The following is a 21,923-nucleotide window of genomic DNA, read 5'->3' on the forward strand; positions in this document are numbered from 1 at the left end:
TAGTTTTGTATGTCGTCTTAATTTGTTCTGAAAAGTTTACATTTTTACCTGTCCTCCATATTTTACATGACAACTCCTGAAAATATTCGTTGTTTAAAAAATGAATTAAATAAGATTTATTAGGAGAATAAGTCAAGTTTTGAGACAGACATATAGTCTTTGAGGAATGCTATGGGTTATGTGTTTAATATAAACAAGTAAAATTAGACTGTTTTAATATTCAGCAACAAATCTAACACAAAGCTTAAAATAAATGAAAAAATGTAGTATTTCTTTAAAAGTTTTATTTTGTTTAAGTTTTTAAAATTCATAGTGGCATATTGCTGCCCCCTATATGCAAGATAAATTATGTTTACATGCAAGTAAATATGTCTCCATGCAAGAAAATTATGTTAGCATGCAATCTACCAATCTTATTGAAGAATATAATTTAAATATGGGTAAATTGTCTTCCTAACACAAGTATCTGACATCATACATGCAAGATGCAGCTTAAGTATTTTGACATGCGACTTATTTATGTTAACATGCAATATAATTGTGTGAACATTCAAGATATTAAGGTCGTCATGCAACTTACTTATGCTAACATGCAATATAATTAGACATGCTACAATTTTTTAATATCAACATGCAAGATAAATATGTTAGCATATGCAACTTATTTATGTCAACATGCGACTTCTTTATGTCAACATGCGTTAACTGTTTCAACATCCAAATTATATACTCAGTATGGAAGAAAATAATTTGCATGTCAACATGCATATCTCACATTTGACATAATTAACTCACATGATCCCACCTCTCATGTTTTGGAGGTCCATGTTTGCTCTACTCCTATATTGTATTGTTTAATGGACTTTGAGCTTGAATAATGTTCATCTTCTTAATTCATGTTAAAATAATTATTTTGCATGTTGACATAAATAAGCTGCATGTCTACATAATTATCTTGCATGTTGACAAACAAATAGTCACATGTCTACATAATTATCTTGCATGTTGACAAACAAATAGTCACATGTCTACATAATTATCTTGCATGTTGACAAACAAATAGTCACATGTCTACATAATTATCTTGGATGTTGACATAAATAATTATAAGTCGCATGTCTTCATAATCGTGACGCATCTTGCATGTATGGCGTCAGATACAGACGCGAGCAAGTAAATTTACCAATATTGGAATGTAATTTTCTGTAGGACTGGTAACCTAATAGCATGTCAACATAATTAATTTGCATCTGTTGACATAAATAAGTTGCATGTCTACATTATTATGTTGCATGCTAACATAATTTATGTTGCATGTCTACATTATTTTGTTGCATGCTAACATGATTTATATTGCATATAGGTGGAAGAAATATGTCACCATACATGACGACAAAAAGGTGAAGATTACGAACAGTATTCAATTTAAAAAAATCTCAATCTGATTTAAAAAAAAAAAGATCTTTACTTAGCTCTCTGCGCTTTGCGCTATGTAGATATGTGTATTTTAATCAGATTGAAAATATATGTAAAAAATAAAAATCTTTGAAAAGGGCATGAAATACACCCCTGGGTAAATGCCAGAATCGGGATTAGGTGTCCTGGAGGAGTAAGCATCCCCTGGTTACCGGTAATACCCACCGCTAACCCTAAGCGTTTATCAGGTAGATGGAATATTCCGTAGTCGAATTCAGGATAAAAACAAAGGATTAACAATTGGTATAAAACAAATTAGTCAAGATAGGACCTATTGGAAGGATATCATTACTAACAAGCTTTTTTTATAACGACCATGGAATTTAGGGAATGCTGAAATTAAAGTCTTTGACATCCTTGTAACATTAACTTATTTGTCGAGTTGGAAGATGTAAACACCAACTCAAGTGCAGGTAAAATCGAGATATTACTAGATAAATAAGGAAAGTTGACTATTGAAAAGATTACATCAGTTCGTTTACCATACCATACAAATATAGTTTTAGTCGAGCTCTTTTCGTCTATAGTAAGTAAAACATCCTGTTATCACATGCTACACACTGTGCTGTCTTTTTCTTTTCAATTTTATTAGGATATATCGAGTCCGCATGTCAGTGGAAGCAAATATTTTCAATTGATAAAACGTCGTCGATAAACATAATGTCGAGTTGAAGGTAACAGCAGAGCAATCTATTTTTCAGGCAAAAGTTTTCGAATAACTTAAGATTTACAGGAATATATAAACGGGTAAATTAATAAAGGTCCACTATAAGTGCCCAAGAGTTAACTGGTATACTTGGTCTCCGAAGATATCATAAATGTGTCAGTGAGGGATACAACTTAAGTGTATTTCTTTATAGAATCTTGGTGATTTTTAAACAAATTCAAATCAGTCTTTTTAACGGAAAATTGAATTTTATTTTAAAATGTTTATTTTTTCATCAATAGTCTTTGTGAGAATTAAAATAAAAAAAAAGAAATTAAACAAAGTAGTCTTTAATGGGAAAATTCTACTTTCCAGAATATGCTAAACAGTTTATGTTTGCTTTTAATGAAATTGAATTAACTAAATTAAATCTTTTTAAATAAAATTGTGGAAAAACTAAGCCATGATGTAATTCTAATTAAGAATTTTTTTCTTCTTACCTGCACAAAAGTCAAATAGGCAGCATAATTCGGTTACACGCAAAATGCATTATAAATTTAATATATGATATGACAGTTTGTTTTACAAATTAAGGTTTTGAAAATCAAGACGAGAAAGAGTATTAAGATTAGAAAAAATATCAATCTGTCAAACAATGTATTTTTTTTAAAAATAGATATTGTTGTAATTAATGAATGTCCATCTATCAGTTTTCAGTTCATTTAATTTTTTAAAGAGTACAATCATCTTAATTGACAATAATGAAAGAAAAAAATACAGTGTATTGATTTTTTTCATTTAGCTAAAATATGTCATCATTTCTTAAAATCTCCAATGACTTTTTGTTAATATAACATTTTGGACATATTATAATATAAAGGGCAAAATCATTTCATTTTGAGTAAAAAATATACCGAATGACATTTCTGACTAACTTCGTGGGCCCAGTGTAACAGGTTTGTGTGAACACACAGATAAAAAATTTCATTAATCATGTCCGTCTTGTCTCCATGTTTAATTATGATAATTCTTCTATCGCCCCTTTCCCCATTTTTTTCTCTCTCCACCTAAAATTTTAACTTGTATGTCTGTCTACCTCAGCGGCAGATGGCGGTAATACATTTGTACGATATGGACCGTTTATGTTGTGTTTGGCTATTCCTTGTGGTTTATTTTCATTATGGTAAGATTTAATATAACAAACTTATTCTCTTTCATTAACATAACATTATTTTCTTAATTACCATATCCTGCGGTTGAATGTGCAGAAGCATGCAGATAACCTTCTCTTGGACATTATTGGTATTTAAGTTTAAGGAAAAACTGTCTTTTCCCTTATTTTCGTGGAAAGCATTTTTGCTGACGTTATCCTAGTAAAAAATGAAATGTGTAAGTCTTTATCAAGAAATAGGATAGACTATCTGAAAGGTACACAAGATACACGATAAAATATATATAAAAAAAGAAACTTAAAATTTTTTATTATTATATTTATTATACTTATATTTTAAACATTTTTGTGCATGAACAAAAAAAAAAATCACTCATTATTTTATCCTTTTTACATTTATTACACGATATATTATAAAGTAGTAACAATTATTTCTTTAATCTTATTAAATTCAACTTTAAAAAAAATATATTTTTATGTATAAAAAAATATCGCATTACATTTCTCCTCTGTATATAATAAAATGCATCGTACTTTAAAAAAAAAAACAACCTAAAAATCAAAAAATAAAATAAAGTAGTATCATGGTTTTGTTTTTAAAAGATTAGAAAATATTTCTTATCATTTGATGATAGAGAATGATTGTGGTGACCTTGATACATTTCTGTTTAAAATCATCACGAAGGTTATAAACTTTGCAATATTACTAGTACCTTATGCCATATACCTTATTGTTTACTTGGTACGCGTGCACGTTTGAAATTAAATGAAAAAAAATGGGTCAGTAAAACATATTCTTCTAGATGTTTTATTTAGTAGCAAAATTAAAATTTGATAAGTTTTGTTCATATTTTAACAGCGATTACTTACTGTCATATTTCTGAAAATACTTATAACGTAAATTTTTAGCTAATTGTCGTTTTCTTATTTCTAACAGTTTTTTGTATGCTAGACTAAAGAAAATGTCTTCTCATGACCTCACTTCTACAAATCAAATCCGCTTTATATATGAGAAAGAGCTGACAAATATATATTCTGTTATATCACGATCATGACAATGAGCACACGGTGGGTGTGACCACTCGGCAAGGGATGCTCACTCCTCCATTGTACCTGATCCACCTCTGATGTTTTGGAGGTCCTTGTTGGCTCTACTCAAATTTTGTATTGTCTAATGAACATTTGAGATTGAATACTGTTTGTAATCTCTATTTTATTTAATGCTCAAAATGTATATATGTGCATTTTACAACGAAATGTATAGACTGACCTTTCTTTTTTCCGAATTTTGCGCGTTTTAATCCAATTCTTCTTTTTTTAAATTACAAATTAAGCTGTCTGCTGTGAACCAGTCAGTTAATTTTATAACTTAGTTTCATCATTTAGTATAACAAGAAACGGTTTAATATATATGTCAACGTGACATTTAAAAACTACCTCCATATCTATGGAAAATTCTTTGTGACCCATTTACATTGCAACTGTGCATTAACTTCTGATATATCAAAGTTATGTCATCCGAAATTGTTTTAAACTAGCCTACTGAACTATTTTAATGTACAAATAATGAGGGTCACGTGACAGATGTTTAAATACCCCAAGATATTATGTTGTTTTACATAATTGATATGACACTTTACAAATTATTTTAAGTCATATACGCATAAAATGACTACAGGATTTTATGGCAAATTAAACTAAATCATCTCAGTCTTTCTGCAGAAACTATTTCTGAAGAAATCAATATATCCAAGGTTTTGTTTTCTTTGCAATGTGATTTTCAAATTATCTATTGGTTTACAAAATAAAGTTATTATCATCAACCCTTCTTTTGCATTTAAAAATGCAAAAATTACTGTTCATGATCTCCGTAAAGTGATTTTTCTACGACATGAAGAAGTAGCAATGTTTACAACCAAAGTAGCACTCGTTATTCAATAAAAATAGAACACAATGTATTTGATTTTCATTTTAAAATCGTCAGTTTTATAAATGACACTCAATTAGCTGTTCGTGTGTGTCAAATCTTTCTCCTTGTTTCATAATAATATGTAAGTAATAATTAACTGAATCTATTAAGCCCTGACAAGCATAATTAGTATTTATATGTTGAAAAATTAACTCACATGCTGACACAAGTTTATTTAGCTTCTTAAAATTTTTGGCATTCATTATCTTGCTACTTTGTTTTGTCTTTCAATTAGAACACAAGTATAAACATTTGATTGCGCCAGATATAATGTAAAATTACGAATTTTTGTTGGGAAAATGTTTTGTGGATCGAAGAAAAAAATGACCTTGATCAACATTTTAGTCAAAGAAATCTTAGATTGTAATGCCTTTGAAATTTTACGTTTCGTGCAGAACATAAGATTCGATGGTGTGTTCTTACCATAAGTAGTTAAAATTTTTTACACCCCACCCCACCTTCACAAAATGTGGTTTACCAGTTTCACATTGTATTTCTTTTTCCAAATGTGAATTCTTCTAAATATTCTCCAATAAAACGGCACGTTTAGAATAGAAAGAGTCAAATTTTACTGCATATACATCTGATCCCAGCTTTGATGTTTTGGAGGTCCGTGCTTGCACCGTTCCTATTTTGTATTGTTTAATTGACATTTGAGCTTGAATATTGTTCTTTATATCCATATATATCTTATTTTGCTAAACATAGCATAGGTAATTTTCTTTTTAGCTTTATCCCAGTGTGAAGAAGAGAAAGTAATACCTGTGGGTATTGAGAAGATAACTGTTCGATTCCCTCCAGTTAACCAAACCACATATGAAAAGTAAGTTAATGCCTCTAAATCCTGACGCTTGTCTTCAGTGGATACTGATCAAGTTTTTATTAGATTTAAAGATCAAAGTTTCTAAAAATGATAAAAAAGTGTGACATTATATGTATATTCGAATTATATACTATGTAATCACAAATTTTCGTGTGGGTTTAATTTTCATTGTTCTCGAGTTATGAAGAGACCCACGAATTCATGTCCACCATGAAATTTAAAATGGTACATACATAACTACTCCACAATTCCTCATCCACGAATTCAAATCCCCACCGACCAAGAGTTTTTACTCAAACCACGAAAGAATGGAGGCGTACAAGGCGAGGACAATCCCCCGCTCTGAAAAAAGACATTTCTCAATTTTAAAAGTAGTTTTTTTTTCCAAATTTTATGGTTTATATCATCTTTTACACATCAAATTCTGTACTTCGTTGTTTAAATAATTTATTAATAATTTATTTTTCACTCATTTTTTTTTTTTTTAGACATTTGAAAACAAAAAAGAAAAAGTTTCAGGTATGATTCGAACTCTCTCCATAGCGCAGGTTTGGTCCACGACCAACCGCTTTAACCACTACGTTACGAAGTATATGCATTATTGACGTCTTTCAGTGTGATTTAAATGAACGGGTTTGTTGAAGCGTAATTTTTTCAGAAAAGTTCGATTTTCGTATAGAATGGGTGAAGATTCCATTTTTTGGATAAATGAAATAGATTTCACAATTACGTTTCCATCATTTAAGCGTTCACGAAAAATGGAAACTTGACCCATTCATGTTCAAAATTCGTTTTTTATAGCTCTGTTAAACCCATTTTCCACTAAATATGCTGAACTGTCAACTTTGAAATAAAGATTATCAAATGATAAGCCGTTCAGTAAAATAGAATATTAAAATATTTTGAAGAGGACATTATTGAGAACATGATTAGAAAAATATAACTTTTCTGTGAATTTTGAAAATTGAGAAACATTTTGTCTCAGATTGGGGGGTTGTACACGCCTTATACGCCCTCTTTCTTTGATCCCACGAAAAATATGTGATTTTATAGTATTAACATTCAAACTCATTTTACATCAAATCTTTTTACTTAATATCTGTTTTCTTGTTGTTTTTTTTTTAAATCTTAAATCCTTAATATAAATAATTTTTGTAATCGTTTTATGTAGATTTCTTTTTTGTGAATGGAAATTCGTTGCCGAAAAACCAGATATGCGAATAGTTTATCAAATTTCCCAAGTTAGCGTCCATTGTGACGACAGGTTAGAAGTTTATCCTGCTGGTGGTGAGTCGAATGTTTCTCAAGCTAAAACTTTTTCCAAGATTAATTTTAACCATCAAATTTAATTGATTATCTTATTCATTAGGAAACATATTACGAATATGATTAATTCCGTAATGTATTTGTAAATACACATGATTTAAATGCTATTTATAGATCTCGTAAACATGATAACATATCTGAAAAATGACAAATTTTTTTATTGTCATTGCATGATATTAACACCAATTCTCAGAATATTGATATATTTTTCTTCCTTCAAGAGACTTCAAACAAAGAAAAAATTTGTTGTTCTAATTGTTTAACGACTGGTCCAGCAACAAGGCCTGTAGCTGTAACGCCCGGGAGAAGTCTAAAAATAGATTTCAATTCTGATGGAACAACACATGACTATGAAAAGGGATTTGAAGTGACTTTGGTTGCCTCTAAGCATCATGGTAAAGATAATATTTCTGTTGACTGGACATTTCTTTGATGGAGTATTAGACACAACCTTTATGTCGAATCAGATATGGAAGAGACAGATAAACAATTTCCATATGTTTACACCATGATTTATCAAAAAATTGCCTGATCTATTATTTAAATTAGAATCTTATATTGAAATTAAAGGATTGAAAATATCTTTCTTTGAGAAAAATTAAAAGGTTTGACTTAACGAAGAGGGAATCGATCTGAAAAAATATTAAGGCAATCAATACAAATATTCTAATTTTGCAATTCCAATGGGTACTAATCGTGCGCCGTCATTAGGAAAAGTAAGCATCAACTGTCCACCTGTCATTTCCACTCTATCAATGAATCAAACGGAAAAATTCATAATCAAAGGTAGAATAAAAATAAAAACTTTAGAATTAATATGAGATACGTCAGTCAAGATATAATCCATTGATATGCTGTATTTCCTGAGGAGGTCATCATAAGAATTTCTATTATAAGAATTTATGAAATATTAAATTAAATGAGATCGTTGAAACCCCTGTAATATTAATTTACGTCTCCCAAATTATTTATAATTTTGTATTTTTTCAAATTATCATCTTCAGATTACTGCCCGCTTGACTACAAGCCGATTCAAGTGACGTCAGAGAAACTACAGATAGCGTCTCCAAACTTTCCTGACTTATATGAAACGTGAGTATCTCTTTTTCTGTTTAAGAATTAATCCTGTCTGGTTTCAGTTTGGTGAAGAATTCTAATGGTAATATGTATTTTTTACAGCGGCCTGGACTGTAGATATGAGCTAACGTCTCCAACAGGCGTGATTGTGCAATTCCAGTATATTGATGTTGAAGTACATGAACAGTGTGAAAATTCTTGTTGTGATGTTATCAACATCTATCAAGGTATTTTGTTATTAATTACACAAAATTATCCCAAACTTTATCTTTGTTTTCTGAATATTACGAAATGAATAATCAATTCAAGCAAAATAAATTAAAAAAATTTTATACCCAAATTTCTAACATTTTTAAATTTAATTAAAATATGGCTTATCAAAATATTACACAAAGAGGTTGAGTTTTTCATAACTTATTGTGATGTGTAAGTTAAATAAATGAAAATTGTTAAGGTGAAAGGTTAATGTGAAATCAAAAGAATAAAAGTCTGCACCGATTTCAGAAGCTTTAGAAGAAGATTAATTAAATATCATTGCATTTGAATTAAAAAAGTCATCTATCTTTTAATGGTATGTACATGAAGCATAATATTTTTTTCTCTCCAGGAGCCGAAGTAACCCTTAAGAACAGATTAGCTTCAATGTGTTCTCTACAGAACTTTCAACATGACAAGATTTATGAGAGTGTTGGAACGACTCTAACGCTTCAGTTTACAACGGACGCCATGGGTCCATTTCGTGGCTTTCTGGCAACGGTTCAAGGTATATTACTGCGAGTTTGTTTTAAATCAGACTACTTTCTATCTCAGTAATGTTAATTCTCAGTAGTTTATTTTGAAGAGAGTATTATATCCCGTTTTGTTTAGATTGTTTAAGAAAGGTTTGGCAAAGTAATCTTCATATACTTATACGTGTTCAGTACAAAAAGGAATATCGTCTATTATAGTGCACAGGGGAAATGGGGTGTTATTGGTCTACACGGGATGCCTACTTCTCCATGGCACCTGATCCCACATCTGATGCTTTAGAGGTCCGTGTTTGCTCTGCTCCTGATTAGTATTGTTTGAGTGAACTTTTACCTTGAATACTGTTAGTTTTCTCCATATATTTCACTGTAAGAGTATTGAAATAATACATTAAGTATAAAATGATCATTGCCGTTATTGAGCACAATCAAAATAACGAAAAAAAAAAATTGGATCAAAGAGATGTCTGTAAAATTCTACAAATTGATTTTATGGGGCTTCTTTTAAAACACCGAAATAAAAAATAATGAAGTTGAATATTTAAATCTTTTTTATGGAGAGGTCATTTTTCTTCCCAGATGACACTGCGCCATGAGGTGCATTTCTCTAAATAACCACAAAGAGTAATATGAAAAGAATTGACACTCTTCAATGTCCTTCACACTAGCTTAACATCACCACAAATGAAAATTGTCCAGGCATTCTGAAAATTATCCTTAACAAATAACGTAAGACAATGAATTATAGGAAAAACGTGATGAATGAAATTACACAATGTGTCAGTCTGGTGCTTAAGTTGAAGTAAACGCACAGTCTACGATACTGCATCAAAACAACATATACTTGAAACATGCGCGCAAAGAACTAAGTGCACCTTGTCATTGAAATGAAGGAAATTATACACATTTGAATCGTTTTTATAAGCTACCAGTTTTTAAGCCGTACGTTCTAAATAAGAAAGTTTTTTTTTGTGTTTTCACTATATGCGTCATATAAGATAACCTTATTCTCAAGGTTTACTTTTTAGAAATCATGTGAGATGATCCAAAGTTTTATTAACAAAATTTATATTTTAAATAAAAGTCCATAAGATTAAAAATTATATAGATTGTTCAAACAATTTATAGTTTTTAAAAAGTGACTTCTCACAAAATTTGACCAATGCATGGAACTTTCGGTCATAGCGAGGGCTTTATCGCGCCAACAATTACCAAACATGGGGTCTCATTTTATAGATTTCAACCAAACCCATGACTTTCAATTTTGTGCAAGACGCTTTGTAAAAGGAATGCCTCTGTGTTAAAAAAAATGCGCTTAGAATTTATCTATTTTCGTGGTATTGTTCATAAAGATATGAACTGATATTTTTAAATCATACCTCTATTTCATAAAGAGCTAATTACTACCAAAGTGTATTTATACACCTTAATTACTTAAAACATATTTCTATTTTAAAAAATCCACAAAAAGAAAAAAAAACATTTTTAGAAGAATTGTTTTAAAAAAACTTCTTAGTTTATAGACGATGTGTTGAAACAAACATGGTGCACACAGGGTTAAAACATTCTCTGTGGCTATTTTTAGACCTTAAGTTTGCTAACAGAAACGGGGTAGTTTAAAAGTTTAAAAGTAAGGTTTGCCTAAAATCTTATGGTGAAAAATGTGAAAAATCTAAGTTAAGTACATGTATATAACGATCAAAAAAAGAAATACCAAATATATTTAATATTTTATTCAAAAGCGATTATGATTTGACTGCAATTTAGAATCTTTTATAACAAAATGAACATGTTAAAATATATGTGAAAATAAGAAGTAATTTTTATTTATTTTTAAGTAGCTGCCGAATCAGTGAGAGAACAATTAGTCTATCACTTTTAATGTAAGGTTACCTTTTATAGTGGAAAGGAAAACTCATGTGCATCGTGTATTGCTCGATGCATATTTAAGCAGAATGCAAACATAAATATCATTTGAGTTTGTGTCTTGAAAATTATTATCAATTTAATTTCTAGGTTTTTATGCTCCCGTGAACGAAGTTTCGGGGGTATATAGTTTTTGTCATGTCCATCTGTCTGCCTGTCTGTCTGTCTAGCTGTCCGCAAAAACTTTAACCTTGCCCATAACTTTTGATTCAGTGGAGCTATGACTTTCATATTTCACATGTGTATTTCTTGTGACAAGACCTTTTGTAGGGTACCACTAAATTTGACCTTTTGACCTTGACCTTGGCGTTTGACCTACTTTTACCCGAAAACACCAAACGTTTACTATGGTACAAACCTGGACTTTTGTACGAGTACATCACTTATTCTTTGTGGCAAGACCTTTCATTGGATACCAACTACCTTGACCTTTTGACCTTGGAGATTTCCATACTCGTGAAAAAATTTTAACCTTGGCCATAACTTTTGAACACTAAGAGCTAATGCTCTAATACTTCACAAATGTAATCCTTGTGAGAAGACCATTTATTGGATATCAAGAACTTTGACCCTTTCACCTTGACCCTGGAGTTTGAATTACTTTTAAAAAACAAACCTTGACCATCTTATTTTGAAGGGTTAGGACTAGTGCTTTCATACTTAGTCCTTGTGACAAGACCTTTTATTTGAAATGAAGAATTTGGACCTTGGCCTACTTTTTAAAACTTTTAACCTTGGCTATAACTTCTGAAGGGTTAGGACTTGGGCTTCCATACTTCACATATGTATTCTTTGTGGCAAGACATTTCATTGGATACCAATATATAAAATAAAAGCTTCATTAAAGCTGCTGTAAAACTTGTTAAAAATCCCAGAGAAATACTCACTGAAATATGTGACACTTACAGCAACCAGTGCCTGTTTTATAGACAAATGAGCAGGTGGATTTCAATGATGAAAAATTATATAATGGGCGTCAAAAATGGGTACCCTCCTTGCCAACAGAAATACTAACAACTTATGTACTGTTTGCCAAATTTCAACAAATAATATTTGGATGTTATTTGATTGACTTTAAGACACATAGCAAATTTGAAAGACATCATATCGGGATTAGTTTACACTATTTTTAAGAAACTTTTGACAGTAAAAAAGATTGGTACTCAAAGGTCACCCTATATTTTGAAAAATGAGTGAAAACGACAGCTTGTACGAAATTCGTAACAATTATTCTAAAATATCAGTAATTGTAGTTATCCACGTTTGTTTCACATTCAAACAGATATTGGAATATGAATCTATTGCTTAAAACTATCAAAACAAAATGTACCATAAGATGCACTTGATAAAAACGGCGAAGGTCTGACAAGAGCAAAGGAATGCAAGAGCACAAAGACAGATTTATATGCAATTTTCTTAAATTTTAGTTGTATTGTTGTTTAAATTCGTATTCAGGGAGACAGTTTAATATGTGGAGGAGTCTAGAAAGCATTTTTTTTTAAAATCGAAAGTTTTATTAGAGGAAGGACAAAGAATAAGGAATCCACTACACTGAGTTTCTTCATGACAGCGTCCAAACTCGCACCCTGAAGAGTAACGGGGTTTTCGGGATAAACAGAAAGTTAATGTTTTTTCACATTAACAATATTCGCCAGATCTTTGACCTTTTGACTTGTTTCTATTTCCAAACTTGAAACAAAACACCTTTCAGAAGGAAGAAACAAGTCCAGGAAATCAGTGGATCTGCCATTTTCCAGTATACTAAGGGTCATACCCAAAAATGAGTTCTAAAAACAATCAGAAATTGGATAAAAAATGTTACGGACATGTGTTTTAATTAAAAGAGATTAATAAGTAAAATCATGAAGACTAAATCATTGAAAAGCGTCTTTTGCTTAGCACTGAGGACATTATTTATTGAATAGCCCTCGTTCATGTAAATCAACGTTCCAAAATTTTCTTCCAAAGCAAATTTTTCTTTAGTATAACCACACAGCAAAGGACGATTTCTTTAATTCATGTCTCATTCATAATTCCATGCAGAAATGATTCATTCATATCTGAATAAAAATGTCAATACATTTTGTTAAACATTAATCTATTTCTTCTGACAAGAAAAGTGTGACATTTTGTGTCCTCATTCTAAAATAATTTTTCAATGTCAAGGCAGAGATATTTTTTTCGTTTCACCGTCTTAGCATATTATAATTATTGTGCAATACAACTGAGTGTATGATTGAATATCTATAAACGTACAATGAAGATATTTGTCTGTGTAGCTAAGCTTTAATATTGTCGAATCATTAGATTCTTCGTGAAATTCCAGGATGTCTCCCACAAATTAACATCCGGCCATCACGAATTAATAAAGTAGAGTTTCAGAGTTATTTTCTCTTTTGTTAATTGACTGCTTGGTATTGTGACACCATGAATTTGTTGAATTTTAGTAATACACGTAGGTTTAATTTTAGATTTAAATGACTCCACAGTATTTAAAGAGTTTAATTAATAAATCTTAGTTAAAATTAGGAGAGATTTCAATTGCTGATTTTTATAATTACCCCCCTCCCCCCAAAAATCTTTTAATTTAGATAACGTGACTATATGCATTAACAATTCAGTCAATAAAGAGCAGATTTTTGGAATTTTAAAGGTCTTCAGTTAAGCAAGAAATAAACATTTTTTTTTTACAAGTATTACAATTTTTCATTATGAATTTCAAACAATTGTTGAATGCTTTTTCATGATTTTAGAAAACAAAAATACTCAAATGATTTAAATTTCTAAATTAAATTCTTTAAAAATCTTGATCGCTAAGAGTGGTTTCCCATCAAAGACAATAACTGTCACATATTAGAGCTAATAGTAATCCACAATGGCCTTAAATGTCTAGTAGAAGCATTTCAAGTCCTAGCAGGAACACTATGTGTTTCACATTAATTAGAATAAGTTAAATCGGTGTGAGTGACGGTTATTTAATGAAGACTTACTCTTTTATTACCAGCCATGCCATGTAACAGCTGTTAGTTTGGTCCTGACTGTGACAAGACCTTAGCATGATTTAATTAAGTGGCATACGATGCAATGTTAAGTGTATGTGTTTCACTGGCACCGATGTATTACATCTGATTTATTATAATGTCTCTTTTAACAAATTAATTTTATTCAAAATCTTTGATATTTTTAAGATAAAAAGTTTTAAAAAATTAACCTTGCATTGACTTAATGTAGAGAAGAGTTCAATGTCTTATTTTTTCATATATAAATGTCTTTGTTGTGTCACAGTTTTCAAAATTTATTGTTTTCTATATTACATGTTATTACTTGTTTACAAATATGGAGAGGGTTATAAAAACTATTCATCAATGTGGCATAAACTTTTGACCTTTTCATAATGACGGTGGGAGAAAAACTAAAGGGCTGGTTTGATTCCACGAGGAGAAAAAGAGAAGGATAATTTGTACATACCTTTTGAACAAAAAACATACAAGCTTTCTTTTTAGAACAAGGGATATGAATTTGGAATAGCAATTATATACATGTATTCTAATTTTTTCCTTCAACAGTTGTCTTAGTTTTGAGATTTTAATCAAATTATTCCACAATTTTTCTCAGTAGTGTGATAGTTAAATTAAAAATAAACAAACATTTCTCTCATATATATTTAAGTAAAAAATAACACTTTTAGAATCTGTGTTTTTTTTTTCAGCAAAAGAAGGCAATCCCATAACAACACGTCCACCAACCACTTCAACTACTATACCAACCACCTTAGCAACAACTACAGGTATATTAAAAACCAAACCTACAACATATCTATATCTATATTAAGAGACCGATTATAGGTATGTTAATTCATATATATATAAATATAAAAGATTGCAGATATGATTAGTATTAACCATGGCTAATTACACAACAGTTATAAATAAAAAGTCATAAATCATTAAACTTAAAGGACCTCAGTTTCTTACTAATTACGAGTTTAAAGTATAATTCTACATATTATAAAATTACTAAAATACTAATATGTACTAATTTTCAAGTTTAATGACAGAAGGTACAAAAATTATTAAATTTAAACTATGATTTGATCAGTATCGCAATCACTCAAACCTACTGTATTCATGGTAAATACAGGCTTTTTGCTTAACCAGTGCACATATAAAAATCATGACATAAAAATGACTGTAGATGGAAAAAATACATCTACAGTAAGTATAAAAAAAATCATATGTCTACAGGGATCATTGTAATTATTAGTGTTTATCTAAAAAGACAACATATAGGATTATCAATAACTACCTTAACGAAGTGACCTCATATAAGAAAGTTTAACAACGAAAACTAATAAGCTATGTATATTCTTAAATATAATTAAAACCCCATACCTTTCCTTCTGGGTGATAATAGAGCAGAAACATGGCTAAGAGTAGCTTAATGATTGATATAATCTTAAAAACAACTCAGCAATATATACAGCTAGGAAATGCATAGAATAAATATGTACATTTTTTATAGTAATTTTAGGGGTAAGAATATTTTCTATGTAGTAAAAAATAATATATAATTTATAATCGTGCTTGAATACCTCTGACAAAAGAAACGAAACAATTACATCTCAAAATGATTGATTTTGCTGTTGTGGTCCATTATTGCAGAGCAATTCATCGAAGTTCTGGAAACATTGCAACATAGTAGATTCGAGTTACGTTGTAAAATACCCACGTTGGAAAATGGAGTGGACATCTCATGGACCAAAGATGGAATGCCTTTTCTTACTTCTAATACCAACAGATATTATTTTTTGGAAGACAATACCCTAGTTGTGTTTACGGCCATACTTCAACAAGATAGTGGGGTCTATGTGTGTGAGGCTAATGATCCATTTATGACCACCTACAGTGCAAGAATAGTAGTAAATGACCAAGGTATGCCGTTATGCATGGAATAGGTATATACCCATTTTTTAAAGCTTAATTTCCAGATTTATTGTATTCTAGTAGATTTGTTTTTTACTTTTAAGAAGAACAAGGATAGTGATATGACCTTTACCGATTTAAAAAAAAAAAAAAATAAATAAATAAAATACTTTTGTGAAAGCATTACATGTATTAATTTCATTTCATTTAATGAATTTTTTTTAAAATTAATAGGCATTCTAAATTTCGTATATATACAGTGTATTGTTTTATTTTTAATAAAGCATTTTTCATATATAATGTGATATAAATTTATCAGAATTAAGAAAAAGAACCCCAAAATTAAATGATTTGGGAAAATAAAACTAATTCTAAATTAACTCTTATCATCTTATCAGCATTGATGTGTACAGAAAGCACCTGCAATGGGAATGGAACCTGCATTGATAATAATCTCTCCTACACCTGTGACTGTTTTTCGGGATATGAAGGGAAACATTGTGAAAAAGGTGAGGAGATAATGATTGTGTTTGCACGTCCCACCCGAGAATGTTTTCACTCAAAAAAGAGCCGTCATCACCATACACCAGTTAAGGGCTCACTGATCATATGGAGTTGTCATCATAATGTTGTTGCCTTTGTAAGGCTTTAAATACAGGCCTTTACTTGGTTCTAAAGGCCTTAAGGCATTTATGATTCTTTGTCCTGCCTAGTAATGCTGTGAAAAGTGGTCTCCGTTGTAAGGTTTAATCTACAAGACTTCCAAGTGCTGAGCGCTTAGCGAAGGAACAATTGACATTTTTTATCGAGTGGGTCAGTCTAATAAATAAATTTCTGTTTTAGTAAATCATCTTTCTTTCTTCTGCAAAAAAGGGAAATACTTCATACTTTTTAACTCATTGCTGATACTTCATCTAAATAAACAGATACAATTTCAGAATTTTGTTTTTAGTATGCTATATATCTATGTTAAATGTTGCGTGTTAATCTTTAGACACGGATGAATGTAAAACATCAGATTTCTGTAAGCGCGGATCATGTGTTAACACAGTGGGCACCTTCTATTGTGATTGCATGACGTCCCCGGGATGGACAGGACCTACCTGTGATCAAGGTAAGTTAGTCGTACTGTGATAATGGCTTGATGTAATGAATGTTTTTAAAATGTAAATAATGTTTTTAAAATGTAATAAATGTTTTTTTAAATATAATAAATGCTTTTAAATTGCAATAAATGTTTTTAAAATGTAATAAATGTTGTAATATAAGTCTGTTAGCATTATGAATTTACTAAGGTTCCAGATATTATAAATAAAAAGATGAATGGAGTTTGGCTCCATATATCTCAGTAATTAGGTTAAATTATGAAACAATCTATCAGCATTAAAGAAAAAGTTAGAGGGATGACTTTGGTTCAGTGCTGTAAGATATTCTTATTTCATAATGTTATTGTGTACACATCTCAAGTTAGAACTAACCACGCTCCATTTAAATCCCTTTTCTGGAATACGGATACCTTCAATAAATTCGTGCTTTATATACCTTTATCTTGAAACCTGCAAAATGTTAAAAATGTTTAATCTCTACAGATATAGATGAATGTAAAAGCAACGTATGCCCCCAAAATTCTGTCTGCTCCAACAGTGTTGGAAGTTATGAATGCAGATGCAAGAAAGGTTGGAGTGGTCCATCATGCGAAATTGGTAAATTTGACATTATTCTATTTCTTATGAATTTTACGCTGCTTTCAGAAGGTTGTTTGTTATTTTTGTAGTCCGTTAAATGGGATATCGTGTTGCTGCTTTTAAACATTATTAGAAAGAGACAATTTTTTCTACATAACACAATAAGCTAAATCTGAATAGATATTGTGAGAAATAAATTTTACTTGTGGTTTTTCTGATATCCTTGCATACAATTTGGTAGAGCTTTTCGTAGTTTCAAAGGACAAATTCTAAATTAGATTTTGTTTAAAATATAATATTTTTTGTCAACAGAAAAACCCCATAACATTAAACAACATTGATGATATATAAAGATGTTGATTAAGAAGTATTTTTCGTTGGTGATTAAGAAATATATTTCATTGTTGATTAAGAAAAACTATCCATTGATGATTTAAAAATATATTCAACTGTTGTTTAAGAAATATATTCCGTTGTTGATGAAGGAATATATCCAAATTGTTGTTTCAGTAATATATTTTTTTCCTCTTAATCTTAAGCATGTACGACTAAGAATGAATATTAATAAATGGTTTGTCTTTCTGGAATACGAAACATCTGTATTCATTAAAATGTTCATTAAGAACGCAGAAAACTGAAAATAATATTTCATACTTAAAAACTAAGTAGAAAGGTTTTATAACTGATGAACACCCCCCCCCAAAAAAAAAACCAAGCAAACCAAACTTATTCTTCTAATTTTTGCACGACTCCCAAATTTATTACTTTTCATAAATACTGAAGTTTAAAAAAAACATGTAAAGATTTAAATACCCCCAACCTCCCTTCTGAATTTATTCAAGATATTATACGTTACAAATTAATGCAAGTTTTAGATCAATGAAATAAAAGAAGCTTTGATATAAATGTAACTTGTACTTTCCTCTGATTTTAAATAACCTTGAAAACAATTCTTCATTACAAAAATTCTAATTGCAGATACAGACGAATGTACGAGCATTCCCTGTAGCAGGAACGAAGTCTGTGAAAATACTCCTGGGACGTATCGGTGTACGTGCAAGAAAGGCTGGACGGGGTTAAAATGTGAAGAAGGCACGTACTGCATGCAAAAACACACATTCTTAAAGACTGTTTTCCCTTTAAAAAGGGGAAGAAGAAAAATCTCTATATTGATGGCACTTTGAATTAAAAGTAATTCATAATTTCATCCGAATCATTGAATATAAAATAAAAGCAATATTCTTTAATAAAAATATGTACATCCTTTAAAGAGATAGACAATGAGTTAAATATAAACAATATTAACATTTTATCTACGTATTTATTAGTCCTCAGAAACGTTTTAGATCAATGAAATTAAAGAAGCTTTAATATAAATGTAACTCATGTACTTTCTTCTGATTTTTGATAATCTTAAAAACAATTCTTGATGACAAAATCTCATTTGCAGATATAGACGAATGTAAGAACATGCCATGTAGTAGGAACGAAGTCTGTGAAAATACTCCTGGGACGTATCGGTGTACGTGCAAGAAAGGCTGGACGGGGTTAAAATGTGAAGTAGGCACGTATCCTATGCAAACATTCACAATTTCTAAAACATTGTTTTCCATTAAAAAAGAGAAAAAAGGGATATAGTTTTGCCGCTTTTGAATTTTAGTTGATAAAGACAATTTATAACGCCTCGGCTTTTATCTTTAAAACACCTCGGAGGTTATCCTGCAACAATTACGAAAACGCAGACTTTATTTCTTAAATATAGTCTATTATTGTTCACGAAATATTTTCAAATAAGACATGTAAAATTAAAGATGAATATTAAGAAATGTTTTGTCGCTTCCCTGAATACGAAACACATGTATTCATCAAAAAGTTCCTTAAGGACACTGAAAACTAAAATAAAGTGCTATACTAAAAAATGAGTTGACAGAATGTCTAACTGATAAACAAGTTTTCAAGGACTTTTCTAGCAAATCAAAACTATTTTTCTTACATGCATTTTTGCTTGACTCCCAAATTCATATCTTTCTTTTTAAATACTGAAGTCTAAAAAAAGATGTAAATTTTCAACATACGACCCCCTCTTGAATTATTCAAAATATAAACCATCAAAAATCGATACAAATTCTAGATCAATGAAATAAAAGAATATTTGATATAAATGTAACCGTTATACTAAGTACTTTCTTCTGATTTCCAATAACATTGAAAACAATTCTTGATGACAAAATCTCATTCACAGATATAGACGAATGTAAGAACATGCCATGCAGTAGGAACGAAGTCTGTGAAAATACACCTGGCACGTATCGGTGTACGTGCAAAAAAGGCTGGACGGGGTTAAAATGTGAAGTAGGCACGTATTCTTTGCAGAGATACAGACAATCTTCTTTGAAAAAAAAGAATATTAATTTTTAATGACAACTAATTTTGCAGCATTAATTAATTTGGTATATGAATCAAATAAAAGAAAACAAATTCGAATTAAAAAATTGTGGATCTTTCATTTGAGAGCGAGGGAAAAAAGCAAAATATCGACAGTTAATTAACAATGACAAAAAGTATAAGTCGTTGACAAAGTGACTGAAAATTAACTTAAATTTTATTTTGTTTGTTCAATATATGTATCATAGTTTAATTTTGATACATTGTTAAAGAGTTGGGGGCGATATGTTCTCCAGATTATAATAAATCATTTGTATAATTGACATACATTTCTTAACATACAGCAAAATTTCTTTTAACAGATATTAACGAGTGTCAGGTCAAGAAATCAATATGTGGTCAAAATGGAGTGTGTATCAATGAGAGGGGAGGTTACTCATGTAAATGTAGCCCTGGTTGGTCGGGGTCCGAGTGTAACACAGGTATGATTATAACTTTTAACTAGAGCCGAGCTCGTTGCAAAGCAACGAGTAGGTCTTCCGTCGGAGCTGCGGACAGAGAGAAATGACCTTGAGTCAAGGTCATGCCACGTTCTAATTTTAAAGCAATCTTTTAAGGGTAGATATCATCTTATTATGTTTTACTATTATAAAAAGGATAGTAAAGGAATGTTTGCGACCTTGACCTTGTCGGAATGACCTTGGGTCACACTATGACACACGCTGGTGATGAGCATATCCCATTTGTGTGCTACCGTATTGACAAATTCACACATGTTTTTTCAAACAATGCATCCAGCCAAAATACCTTATCATAAATGACCTTGATTTAAGGCCATAACACACTCTGCATGATTTAAGCCATACCTTTTATTTAGATAGGCCTTGTCACAGCTAATATACATGTGTAAAAAGTTATGGTCAATTATAAGCAATTTTTAAATTTTGGAAAAGCCGGATAAACTTCAAGGTCAGAGTTCATGATAGACTAGTATTTGAAATGATTTTATCACAGGTTACGTATAATTATGTGATGTTTGTGTAATATGAAAGCCTTATCTCTTCTCATTAAAAAGTTATGATCAAGCCTCAAGGTCAAGTTGTCAAAAGTCAGTGTATTTAGAAAAGAGTTGTCTTAAGTAATACACAGGGATAAAATAAAAGCCCTATCTCTTCTCATTCAAAAGGTATGAGTATTGTTAATGTTTTTGAAAAGCAGGTCAAACTTCAAGCTCAAAGGGTAAAAAATCAGTGAGTTTTGAAAGGTATTGACACAATTAATACATTTTTATAAAATGGAAGCTTTCAAAAGTTAGGTCAATTTAAAGTAATAATGTTATTTTGCAAGTAGGTCAAGCTCCAAGATCAAGGTCACAGGGTCAAAAATCACAGTATATTTGAAAATCAGATGTCACAAATAATGCACATGTGAAATATCAAAGTCTTATTTCAACTCATTCAATAGTTATTATCAAGTTTAAAGTTCTCGTGAGAGATGGACAGACTTGCTGACGAATAAGGTTTAATGTTCCCTAAAAAAAATAAATACATGTAATTCGAACATGATAAATTGAGAAATACGAATAATAATTAAAAAAATTAGAAAATATTAGAATATAAATCAGGTTTCCTACATGAGATTTCCTGAAAGACTTATTAATACATATTATTCAAGTACATGCAAAACATGTACGTTAGAGGTTCAAGACGCGGAGACCGGTCATTTCGATGAGAACATATACACAACTGTCTCGTTACGGGGTAGGTGGTGT

At 30.4% G+C, this 21,923-nt stretch overlaps 1 protein-coding gene across 1 annotated transcript; it reads left to right on the top strand.

Moving 5' to 3' along the window:
• Positions 1 to 3,182: 3,182 nt before the first annotated feature.
• LOC134229825 (uncharacterized) lies at positions 3,183 to 20,634 on the top strand (the record flags this gene model as incomplete). The annotated part of the gene is made up of 15 exons (XM_062711620.1): positions 3,183 to 3,305; positions 5,992 to 6,085; positions 7,257 to 7,372; positions 7,633 to 7,806; positions 8,416 to 8,503; positions 8,591 to 8,715; positions 9,096 to 9,251; positions 14,870 to 14,947; positions 15,822 to 16,091; positions 16,481 to 16,591; positions 17,077 to 17,196; positions 17,672 to 17,785; positions 18,746 to 18,859; positions 19,218 to 19,327; positions 20,515 to 20,634. Coding segments are annotated over exons 1-15 (1,866 nt in total), but the record flags the coding sequence as incomplete, so codon positions are not given.
• Positions 20,635 to 21,923: the final 1,289 nt, after the last annotated feature.

This window comes from Saccostrea cucullata, unplaced genomic scaffold (genome assembly GCF_032062105.1).
Source record: "Saccostrea cucullata isolate Sc308-1 unplaced genomic scaffold, CSIRO_AGI_Scuc_v1 ctg5081, whole genome shotgun sequence".
NCBI lineage: Eukaryota > Metazoa > Mollusca > Bivalvia > Ostreida > Ostreidae > Saccostrea > Saccostrea cuccullata.